This window comes from Rhinoraja longicauda, chromosome 5 (genome assembly GCF_053455715.1).
Source record: "Rhinoraja longicauda isolate Sanriku21f chromosome 5, sRhiLon1.1, whole genome shotgun sequence".
In the NCBI taxonomy this organism is placed as follows: domain Eukaryota; kingdom Metazoa; phylum Chordata; class Chondrichthyes; order Rajiformes; family Arhynchobatidae; genus Rhinoraja; species Rhinoraja longicauda.
This window is the reverse complement of record NC_135957.1, coordinates 31,986,614-31,999,124: the sequence shown is the minus strand read 5'-3', so window position 1 is coordinate 31,999,124 and position 12,511 is coordinate 31,986,614. Positions and strand designations below refer to the sequence as shown.

The 12,511-nt window shown below is 41.3% G+C and overlaps 1 protein-coding gene across 1 annotated transcript in view; it reads right to left on the bottom strand.

Moving 5' to 3' along the window:
• Positions 1-12,511, bottom strand: part of asap2a (ArfGAP with SH3 domain, ankyrin repeat and PH domain 2a) — a 125,927-nt gene that overhangs the window by 44,665 nt on the left and 68,751 nt on the right. Inside the window, exons 7-9 of the mRNA XM_078399241.1 lie at positions 7,615-7,700; positions 7,366-7,441; positions 3,631-3,717 (exon numbers count right to left, since the gene is read on the bottom strand). Of these exons, the coding sequence (XP_078255367.1) occupies positions 3,631-3,717; positions 7,366-7,441; positions 7,615-7,700 (249 nt within the window). The remainder of the gene's footprint in view (positions 1-3,630; positions 3,718-7,365; positions 7,442-7,614; positions 7,701-12,511) is intronic.

Here is a 12,511-nt window from a genome sequence, read left to right as displayed (position 1 = left end):
CCAGTTTCCTCCCATGCTCCAAAGACATACATGTTTGTAGGTTAATTGGCGTGGTAAAATTGTGAATTTTAGTGTGTGGGGGGGTTGTGCGACTGTATGGGGCGATCGCTGGTCAGCACAGACTCGGTCACCCAAAGAGCCTGTATCTCTAAATTAAACTTAACCAAAATAACTCTTAACGTTATGCATGCTTGCTGTCATGAAGCAAACACAAGATGGAGGTGGATTTCTCTGGCACTGAATTTGAGGAGGTGTTCCACAGTCGTTCACAATTAATGAAGTACAGGCTCTGGTGAGATCTAAAAGGACTGATGCTGCTCCTTATGTTTTTCTTGGCATCATTATGCAATGAAGATCATGTCCACTCTATTCAAGATAGACAGAATCCATACAGCTATTTGGAAATAGCCACTGAAAGGAAGTTGTTCAAAAGGATTTGTGATGACTTTCCCCTGTGGCTGACAGCAAGAAGATCCCTCTGTCGTTACCACAGTTTTACTTGTCCCCTTTCTCAAAGATGATCATGATCATAGCATCTCTGAGGTCTCGTAGGATTTCCACAGGGAGACTGCATCCTTCCAAAGCATTGTTTTTCAGATGGAATGTGGCTCTGAATTTCAGGTACTGACGTCAAGTTCAAAGTTGTGATTGATGAGTTCTTTGAAGGGTTCTTTCCAGTGAGTGCTGACAACATTACATCTCTAGGAAGTTCAACCCTGTTTTTGACACTCACTAGGATGCAGCCTTGGGTGTTTGCACTGTGGATAGCTTTTACCATCACTGAAGAATCTGAGCATATCATGCCATCAGTGAGTTCCTTAGCATTGTGCGATCTCTATCCATTATCTGTTCTTTATTCACAGATTTTCCAGTGGACTTCTGTAAACTGTAGAGCCATTTCTTTTTTATTGATGACTTGTGAAACTTCCAATTGACTGAAGACAGGGATGAAATTCATCATTGATGTCTGTTTTCACAAAGCGATGGCTCCTGATGTTTGATAAGTGGTTCACATTTTCCAGAATTTCACCAAGAACATGCATCTTACAATTGGAGTTGATTAGCTCCTCGTTCTCCTGATCATTCTCATTAAATCGGAGTTAGTTCTTCATTTCAGAGAAGCCACAAGTCTCTTTGCAGGGTCCACGGAGCACCACGGAGGCGTGAGGTGAGGCGTTGACAGCGATGAGGCCTCGGTGGCGGTGAAGCGGCAGCAGCGGTGAAGCCTCGCGACAATGGGGCCTCGGCGATGCCTCGCGGGTCAACGGTCGGTGAGAGCGTGGAGGACCGCCGTGAGGGAGGAGGGGAAGAACAATGGAAGACCCGGCGTGGGGGGGCTGCTGTGAGGGAGGTGGGGGGAGAACAATGGACCATTGGGGAGAGTGGGAGAACAAAGGACAATGGGGACCCAGCATGGGAGAACTGCTGTTGGGGGGGAGAACAAAAGGAGGAGCCAGCGGGGTTTGCAACTTTGTCAGCACTGTAGGTGGCTGCTATTTGTATACATTGGGTATGCAGCAAAGAATTTCACTGTGCCTAGTCACATGTGACAATAAAGTATTCCAATTATGACTGATGTCAGGACAGCCCACGAGCTAAGGACATTTACTGTAAGCTGAGACTTGGTGGTTTGCCTGTAAGGCAAATTTCAAGAAAAGTTATCTTTTGAGTGTCTGACAGCTGTGACACTGATCTTCTTGTGGCAACACTTCCATGGACGTTGATGGTCAGGTTGATAAGGATATAAAGTAGATTAGGCATGATCAGTCCAACAGTCATCAGTACCGATCAAAGCTCAGTTGATGTTAAAGCGATATCTCGATTGGATGATGACTCAACATATTAGGTGCCACTGTTTGTACGAGGAGTGCTGACATGATATCTTGTACTTCATTATAACAAGACTGTTCAGTTTGTTAAGAGAAAGCCCCATTGGAATTAGCCTATCCTATTCATCCTTTGTCTATCACACCATGCAAAGGAGAGATTAGGTGTGCTACCAGAGCCAGGGACAAGTACATGGATAAGAAAGGTTTAGAATGGATATGGGCCATACGTCGGCAAATGGGGCGAGCTGAGATAGACATTTTGGTCAGCATTGGCGAGGTGGACCAAGGGCCTATTTTTGTATTGTGAGACTATGCCTGGGAACATAGTTAGTTCAGCAGAGTTGTGGATCAGGAACGTGGTTAGTTGTGTAAATGTGTTTGCCCATGCTTTGACATCAAAATCACAGCACTCAGTAAAACATAACAGGCAGGATACGGCAAGTTGAAAGAGGCTCAGTACTAGCTCAAATATAAAGAAAATATTTTAAATATTCTTTTGACATGTAACAAAGTTATAGACGATGCTACAAGTTGTTATAAAACAGAATGACTAGTGATTGTTACGTTTGCATTAAACAAACACAGAAGCAGAAAATACTAAATGCAGGGAAGTTATATTAAAAAATGATCCCACCAGCCAGGGTTTAAGCCATGGCATAGATACATGTGGTAATAACTTATTTTAGTATTGAAAATTCTACACAAAAACAACACACCAATTTTAATCATCTATCACTCAATTTCACAATTCTACATGCAAGTCTTAAAGTCTTGCCACTGAGAAGTTCTGCAAATTCAATATGAAAAGTATGCAACAAATAATTGGCAGGGAAATGTTTAGTTTAATTTACCATGTTCCCAGGCATAGTCTCACAATACAAAAATAGGCCCTTTGTTTAGATAAACAGCATGGCCGACCGAGTCTGCGCCGATCAATGATCCCCCGTACACCAGTTCTATTCTACACACTAGGGACAACCTAGGTCTCTGGCGCTATCAGGTAGCATCTCTACCACTGCGCCGCCAGCAGATCAAAATAGTGGGTCCAAGAAAGGAACCTTGTAGTTTTTTTAAAATTATGTCAAGTCAAGTCAAGTCAATTTTATTTGTATAGCACATTTAAAAACAACCCACGTTGACCAAAGTGCTGCACATCTGATTAGGAAAGGAAAAAAAAGAAACATAGTGGTGGGTAATATATAACTAATGCTGTTAAATGCGGCACAATTTTGTTATTAATTTATATTCCCCATGTTTGTTTACCCAGTCAGAAGAAATTGTGATTAAATAGGTTAATTTGAGGAATATTTTAATTAATCACATGATTCAAAACATTTAAATATTCTATATTAATCAAAACTTTAATGACTATATTTTCTTTTAAATTGAATTTCTCAATCAGACATCAATTCTGACAGAAACCAAACCTTTTACTTAACTTGGAAACTATCTGCATCAAACACATGGAGACACAAAAGATCAAAATTAAGGGAGCATTTGAAGCAAGTGCAACATTTCGTGAACATGAAATTCATTAAAGGCTAAGTTTAAAGCTATAGTACTGTCATTATGCTCAGAAAATATGCATATTTCACATATACTAGTGCAGAATATGCATATTTCACATATACTAGTGCAGAAGACAGTTATGTACTATCAAAATAAGAGTTTCATTGCTCTGGATAAATATTCACACAAACTTGTTCTCCAAATGTAAAGAATAACGTGACAAAAAACACACAAAAATGAATGAACTTTGTTAACAGCACAACATGCAGCAGCAAACTAAAAAACTTCTCACCTCTTTCTGTTCAACCTGAAGCCCTGCTTTTAGTACATCCCGAAGTTGAACAAGCTGTTTTCTTTCCTCATCCTGCACTTGCTTGATCTGGAAATAAAATCGATTGGGTATATTTCACAGAGCAAAAACAGTTGCTATATCCAATAGGAGCAATTTTTTTTTAAACAGGAAAGTGCCTCATTTTTTCCAAAATTATGCACTTAGATATCTTTCAAAATTTCACACAAAACACTTCTGTAGTTTCATCAATTGAACAATAATTACAAAGAAAAAAATTCTCTATTTCACAAAGGATTATTCCATAAAACTTATTCAGACAAAAAGCCGTTCAAGTGAAAAGATGCATTTGAGTCATTCCCCGGTTTGAGCCATTCCACTGCTCAGTGGAGCAGCAGCCAGAAAATAATTCAATGCACACAACTTTTCTTTTCCATCTAGCCTCCCTTCATTTCATCATTAACAGAGCACATTCCATAAAGAATTTCACTCATATGCCAAATTACCGAGATACTGTAACCTTTCACATAGTAATCGTCTAGGAAATCTAAGGCTAAATGGTAAAAGGAAAACAAACTGCAAAAGGAGGAAGATTTTGTTGGTTTGTGGGGCGTTCATTCCATAGAACTGCTCAAATAGATGACGAAGGAAAGAAAATGAAATAGGACAATGATTGTAAAAAAAAGAGCAATGTAGCAGGATTAACTGGAAAGCCTCAAGGAACCAGTTCAAACAAAGGCTGAATGGTCTGCTTATATCTGTAACATTTCACCTTTCTTCATGTAATCTACTGGTAATGTAGAATTACCAAATTAATCTGATTTATTCAATTAGTCATGAAAAAGAAAAAAATGAAAAGGATACATTGCAAAAGGGCAGCATCAGATAATTCTGAGGGTCTATATCTTAACCAGCCAGAGTAATTGTCACAGGATAAAAACTGAGATGCAGCTCTGATTAGTTTCACAGTGTTAGTTTGTTACACTCCAAAAGTGCAATCTTGCACAATCATGAACTAATAAAATTATGTTCTGTCAACTTACATAATTGCACTCTAAGCTTAAATAGAATAGCCCTCAAAAATATAGCATTTATTGATTAATTTCACCTTCTCGGGAAGTTAATAGGAAGCTTTGAGCACATGCATGAATCTTTTTCTTCTGTCGACCTATCTCCCATAGCATACCATGCCTGTTTTGAGTTAAATGGCAAGCAAAGAATAACATGCCCTTCTTACCCGACAAAGCCTTCACTAAATAGCCATCTGTAAGCAACCAAAGGAATATCACAGATGCTGGCCTGGGACAGAATGCTTTTGTTGGTTTACTATTCTTCTGGCGAATTTGGAGGATTTCATAGAGACAAGATGATGTTTTCCTCAACAATTCAATAGAATCATGGCTGATCTGAAGTTGGTATCAATTTCAATTTTATTATTATTATTTATTTGGTTTAATTTAGTTTATTTAGTAACTAGTTATTTAGGATTTATTTTTTGCCCAACCCCTCAATTCTCGGCTCAATAATCCAAAATTCCATGCATCCTTATTTTAAATTAGATTCCCTCATGATGAAAAAAAAATCCTCTTGAAGCGCTCAGAAATTATTGAAAATATATTTCAATAAGACTACCTCTCAATCTTATCCCATTTCTTATTTATGTATGTATAGACTCACGTACAACCTTTCCTCATTCCTTTACTTCAACCCAGTAATCAAACTAGTGAAACTTCTTTAAACCATCTCCAAAAACAAATATTCTTCCTTAAATACAGAGAAAAAAAAATGATATAGCGTTATCAATCTTTGAATAAATTAAAATGATATATAGTTGCAATGAGTATTTCCTACTTTTGCACAACATTCCCCTTGCAATAAAGGCCAACATTTATTTGCCTTTGTGATTACTCAGTGCCTCAGCAGGTTAATTCTGTTACACATGAGGGCACCCAGATCCCTTTACTCAGCAGCCCTGAGTGGAGCCTCGTCCTTCAAATAATATTCTACTTTATTTATCTTCTTAACAAAATAGAGAATCTCACACTCTCCATCTATCAAATTTTTACTCACTCACTCACCTAACTATATGCCTGTGATATTTTTTTTTGTCCTTCTTTCAATACGTTCTCTTCCCTACCTTTCCATTATCATCAAGATGAGCAACAATACAAGGGGTTTACTCTTCCAAGATATTGACATAGGCTGTAAATATTTTAGGCCACAGCCCGAATCCTTACGACACCCCACTAGTTATAGCGTGCATACCATACTCTGCCTTGATTTTATCCATGCTAATATATTACCTTCAATAGCAAGGCCTCATATTTTACCCAATAACCTTCTGTGACCTCTTATCAAAAACAGTTTTGGAACTCCTAAAAAGCTATCTTCAACCTCCCCTTTATCTGCTCTACCAGTAATACCATCAAACAATGTTAATAGATTTTTCAAAAACAATTTCCCTTTAATAAAACCATGTTGATTTTGTTTCTTTGTATTATGGTTTTCTAAATATCCTACTACTACTTCCTAAGTAATTGAAGGTATCACAAAATGTTGGAGTAACTCAGCAGGTCAAGCAGCATCTCAGGAGAGAAGGAATGGGTGATGTTTTGGGTCGAGACCCTTCTTCAGACTGAAGAAGGGTCTCGACCCGAAACGTCACCCATTCCTTCTCTCCTGAGATGCTGCCTGACCTGCTGAGTTACTCCAGCATTTTGTGATACCTTCGATTTTGTACCAGCATCTGCAGTTATTTTCCTATACTTCCTAAGTAATGGCTCTCATTACAGCTGTGGCACCATCTAGCTTTCTGCTTGTCTTCCTTACTGAGCAGCAGCATTACATTTTGGGCTTTCCAATTTGTCAAAAGTTTTCTGGAATCAAGAAAATTTAGATTTTGGAATTTCAAGAGAATTTGGAAGAGCAGAACCAAAGCACCCACTGTATTTGCAGCCACTTGTTTCTCAAAGACATTAGGATGTGGGGAATCCAGTAGACATCAGTTTTTGGACTATGTTTCCACACTCAATCATAGCGATAGTTAGTTAAGAATTGTATAAAAACACTGGAACAATAATTCATCTCCATAATTGCATACTGTGATAGAGCAGTAACAATGAGAGGGTCGAATGCCGGACTGCTTTGTCACTTTTATGAAAACCCTTGCCTGCAGCTCAGAAGTTCTTTTCATTGCATTTTAGCTCGACTTCAGTTACGTTTAGGTCTAGTGAAAACCTACTCAAGAGACTTCTCAGCAGATCTGTCATTAAATTCTTTTGAATAATTCTCAGTTCAACCCACTATAAATTTCAGTCGCACAATTCATTTCATTTACATCATTACTATCCTCCCTCTTCCCATCCCTAAATCCATACTTATTGAGCAGCTCGAAATCCATACTTATTTAGGACCTGATCATATCAGCAGATATGTGGCCTTGGATGGAAACATAGTTAAATACAACCTGAAATTTAACAAGCACACTTTCCTGCAGTAGCTAATGCTTAGCATTCATGAGCAGATTTCTTTCTGCCTTGTAGTCCAATGCAATATCAAAAATTGGATCAAAATATTAGCCTAACATGGATCACCAGAATCAAATTAGAGCTAAAATCAGACCAAAGATGTGTACAATTTTATTTTTGCTTCCTAGTTTAACAGAAAACAGTATTTAGCATTCTTTCATATTGTGTGTAACATATACAATGTACACTCACAATAATAATAAAGACTTACAGCATGCAAATCTGTAGCCAGCTTTTCCATGGAGGGTTTTAAACTTTCTACAGCCTTCAAGCCATCCTGAAAAAAACTGATTCTAAACAGTTAAACTGGAATACAACATACAACTTAATAAACCTTTTACCCATAGCAATGTCACTCACTGAACAAAATTTAAATTTAAAAAACAAATGCATCATAAATTCTACTAATAGAATTCAAAGCGTTACATAAAACAGTAATTTAAAAAATTCAAAAACTTACTTGCATTGTGCATGGAAATATTTAATCAGGTTCTGGAGTAAATCGACACCTTTCTTAATCTTGATCTCATTGACCTTAAGCAAATACTGTGAAAACAATTAATATTTTGAAACTCAAAAATCACTCTCCACTCAACATTTAAGAAAATATCCATTGAAATAACAATATTATTGAGAAGGGTATGAAACTGCAGAATGTGATGTAATTTTTAAGATTACCTACACAATCCACACAGCAAAGTAAAAAATGGTAACAATTCATTCAAAATATTCACAAATAACTATTCTCACAAATAAATTTCCAGAGATTTCATATACTGCATTTCAAACCATGCAAAATCTCAATTTAAATAACCTATGCAGCATCTACACCAGTCCATATAGTCTACTGCAAAAAAAATAAACTGTTGGAAGATCTCAGCGGATCAAGCAGCATCCATGGAGGCAAAGGATTTGGTCGATATTTCAAGTGGTGACCTTGCATCAAGTTACAGCATAGAGGAAAGACAATCCGTGTATGGATGTGAAAGGGAGGATTGAGATAAAGATTAATAATAATAATAATAATACATTACATTTATATAGCGCTTTTCATATACTCAAAGACGCTTTACAGGGATTTAGAGAACATAGGGAAGTGAATAAATAGATAAATAAGTAAACGAACAGAGAAAGGAGACAGAAGGTGGGGTGACCTTCAGTGGTTGAAGGCAGTACTGAACAGGTGAGACTTCAGTGATGTTTTGAATGTGGTGAGTGTGGAGGAGTCTCTGACGGTTTGAGGTAGTGAGTTCCATAGGGTGGGAGCAGCGATGGAGAAAGCCCTGTCCCCCCAGGATCTGAGTTTGGTCCGGATGTGGGGGGATAGGAGATTGGCAGCAGCAGAGCGGAGGGTGCAGGTGGGAGTGTGCCTGTGGAGGAGGTCGGTCAGGTAGGATGGGGCCAGGTTATGGAGGGCTTTGTAGGTCATGAGGAGGATTTTGTACTGGATTCTCTGGGGGATGGGGAGCCAGTGGAGTTTGTAAAGGACGGGGGTGATATGGTCACGGATCGGGGTGTGGGTGAGTAGATGGGCAGTGGAGTTTTGAATGTATTGAAGTTTACTGATGATTTTTGAGGGTGCGCCATAGAGGAGGCTGTTGCAGTAGTCCAGACGGGAGGTGATGAAGGCGTGGATGAGGGTTTCTGCAGCTGTGGAGGAGAGGCATGGACGGAGACGGGCAATGTTTTTGAGGTGGAAGAAGGCTGTCTTTGTGATGTGTTTGTCGAAGGAGAGGGTTTGATCAAAGATGATTCCAAGATTCCGGATGTGAGGGGAGGTGGATACTGGGAGACCATCAATATTGAGGATGAAGTTTTGGGTGGATTTGGTGAGCGTTTTTGGACCAATGATGATGATTTCAGATTTGTTGCAGTTGAGTTTGAGGAAATTTGATTGAAGCCAAGATTTTATTTCAGTGATGCAGTTTGTCAGTGTAGAGTGTGTGGTGGTGGAGATTGACTTGGTGGAGATGAGGAGCTGGATATCATCGGCGAAGCAGTGGAAGTTGAGACCATGACGGCGGATTAATTGACCAAGGGGAAACAGGTAGAGGATGAAGAGGAGGGGGCCAAGGACTGAGCCTTGGGGGACACCTTGGGGGAGGGGAGCGGTGGGGGATTTACAGTTGTTAATGGAGATGAACTGGTGCCTGTCAGAGAGGTAAGATTTGAACCAGGATAGGGCTGTGCCGGTGATGTTAAAGGAGGTTTCAAGTCGGGTGAGGAGAATGGAGTGATTTATGGTGTCAAAGGCGGCGCTGAGGTCAAGTAGGATGAGGATGTTGAGGTTACCAGCGTCGGAGGAGAGGAAAAGGTCGTTTGTGATTTTGAGGAGCGCAGTTTCAGTACAGTGGTTGGAGCGGAATCCGGATTGGAAAGTTTCATACAGGTTATTGGCAGAGAGGTGGTATTTGAGTTGGGAAGCTACAGCACGTTCCAAAACTTTGGACAGAAAGGGTAGGTTGGAGATTGGTCTGAAGTTGTTTGGGGTGTCAGGGTTGAGACCAGGTTTTTTCAGAATGGGGGTGACAGCAGCAATTTTGTGGGATGGCGGGACGATGCCAGTGGACAGGGAGGAGTTTATTGTTGCAGTGATAAGTGGAGAGAGAGCAGGAAGGCAGGCCTTGACAAAGCTGGAGGGGATGGGGTCCAGAGAGCAGGTGGCAGTTTTTATTCCTGTGAAGAGGTCAGAGAGGTCGGTGGTGGAGACTGGGGAGAACTGAGGCAGGGGTTGACAGGATAAGGGGGGGCAGGTGGTTTGAGGGGGAGCAGGTGCGTTGGTGGTTAAGGTGCTGTAGATGTTGTCTATTTTGCTTTGGAAGAATGAAAGGAAAGTGGTGCATTTGTCAACTGTGAATGATTGGGAGATGGTGTCCAGGGGGCTGAGGAGTTTGTTTATTGTAGAGAAGAGTGTTTTGGGGTTTCCGGAGCCAGAGTGAATTATTTGAGAGTAGTAGGTGGAGTGGGCACGGGAGAGGGCATCTTTGTAGTGCTGCAGGTGGTCTTTGTAGGCTTGGGAGTGAATTGTGAGACCTGTTTTGTTGCGGAGTCTTTCAAGTTGGCGGGCATGAGTTTTCATCATGCGGAGTTCAGGGGTAAACCAGGGAGCAGAGTGGGTGAAGGAAACTGTTTTGGTTTTTATAGGTGCAAGCTGGTCGAGGCAGGAGGAGAGAGTGTGGTTGTAGTAGTCAGTGAGGTCAGAGGGGCTGTGGAGGTCAACGAAGGGAGAGGCGGACATTATTTCAGAGAGGGAGGATGAGAGCGAGGTAGGTGAAACAGAGTTCAGCTTACGGAAGTTGATTTTGCGTTTTTGCCTTGGAGCTGGGGTGGGAATGTTGACAGACATGGTGATGGCTAAGTGATCAGAGAGGGTGGGGTCGGAGCCAGAGAGGTGATGTAGATTTAGTTCAGTGGAGCAGACAAGGTCCAGAATGTGCCCACGGTTATGGGTGGGAAAATTGACGTGTTGAGTGAGGTTAAAGCAGTTGAGTATTTCAGTGAAGTCAGCGGTTATTGTGGAGTCAGTGGAGTCCATATGGATGTTGAAATCACCGAGGAGGAGGATTGAGGGGGAGAGAGAACAGAACTGGGTCAGAAAGTCAGAGAAGTCAGAAAGGAATGATGGGTGTGGTTTGGGAGGGCGGTAGACAACTGCCATGACTAATTGTGTGTGGCCAGAGAGTTTGAAAGCCAGGTGTTCAAATGAAGGAGCAGATGAGATGGAGATGAGGCTGATCTTGAAGTCCTGTCGGTGATTACAGCAATCCCACCACCTCGGCCTTCCGAGCGTGGTTTATTGATGTAGGAGTATCCGTTGGGTGTAGTGAGGTTGAGTGGGAGGTAGTCCAGAGGTTGTTGCCAGGTTTCTGTCAGACAGAGGAAGTCCAGTTTATTTTCCAGGATGAAGTCATTCAGAATGTGGCTTAGTAAGTGATTGGTGAAATCAGATGAGAGGTGGGGGTAGGGTACTGACATGGATAGAAAATTGGTTTACAGACAGAAAGCAAAGAGTGGGGATAAATGGGTCCCTTTCGGAATGGCAGGCAGTGACCAGTGGGGTACCGCAAGGTTCGGTGCTGGGACCCCAGCTATTTACGATATATATTAATGACTTAGACGAAGGGATTAAAAGTACCATTAGCAAATTTGCAGATGATACTAAGCTGGGGGGTAGTGTGAATTGTGAGGAAGATGCAATAAGGCTGCAGGGTGACTTGGACAGGTTGTGTGAGTGGGCGGATGGATACATGGCAGATGCAGTTTAATGTAGATAAGTGTGAGGTTATTCACTTTGGAAGTAAGAATAGAAAGGCAGATTATTATCTGAATGGTGTCAAGTTAGGAGGAGGGGGAGTTCAACGAGATCTGGGTGTCCTAGTGCATCAGTCAATGAAAGGAAGCATGCAGGTACAGCAGGCAGTGAAGAAAGCCAATGGAATGTTGGCCTTCGTAACAAGAGGAGTTGAGTATAGGAGCAAAGAGGTCCTTCTACAGTTGTACCGGGCCCTGGTGAGACCGCACCTGGAGTACTGTGTGCAGTTTTGGTCTCCAAATTTGAGGAAGGATATTCTTGCTATGGAGGGCGTGCAGCGTAGGTTCACTAGGTTGATTCCCGGAATGGCGGGACTGTCGTATGTTGAAAGGCTGGAGCGATTGGGCTTGTATACACTGGAAGTTAGAAGGATGAGGGGGGATCTTATTGAAACGTATAAGATAATTAGGGGATTGGACACATTAGAGGCAGGAAACATGTTCCCAATGTTGGGGGAGTCCAGAACAAAGGGCCACAGTTTAAGAATAAGGGGTAGGCCATTTAGAACGGAGATGAGGAAGAACTTTTTCAGTCAGAGAGTGGTGAAGGTGTGGAATTCTCTGCCTCAGAAGGCAGTGGAGGCCAGTTCGTTGGATGCTTTCAAGAGAGAGCTGGATAGAGCTCTTAAGGATAGCGGAGTGAGGGGGTATGGGGAGAAGGCAGGAACGGGATACTGATTGAGAGTGATCAGCCATGACCGCATTGAATGGCGGTGCTGGCTCGAAGGGCTGAATGGCCTACTCCTGCGTCTATTGTCTATTGTGGGGGGTGATGAGCAGATGGAGCCTTATGGGAGAGAGAGGGGGATAATGTTTAGGCAGAGGATGTTAGGTGGGATCTTTTGCTGGAGCTCCCAGCATCTGCAGTTGCTTATGTCTCGACATGCACATACTACCAACCCTCAAATTGAGAATTCTTTTAATCAGAGCTTACTTTACCAAATATACATTCTTGAAAAGCAATGACTAGAAAAGAGAAACATGGGTAGTGATGTTCAGCTATGGTTAATAAAATAATTACATAATTGGTGCATCCTGGACATGTA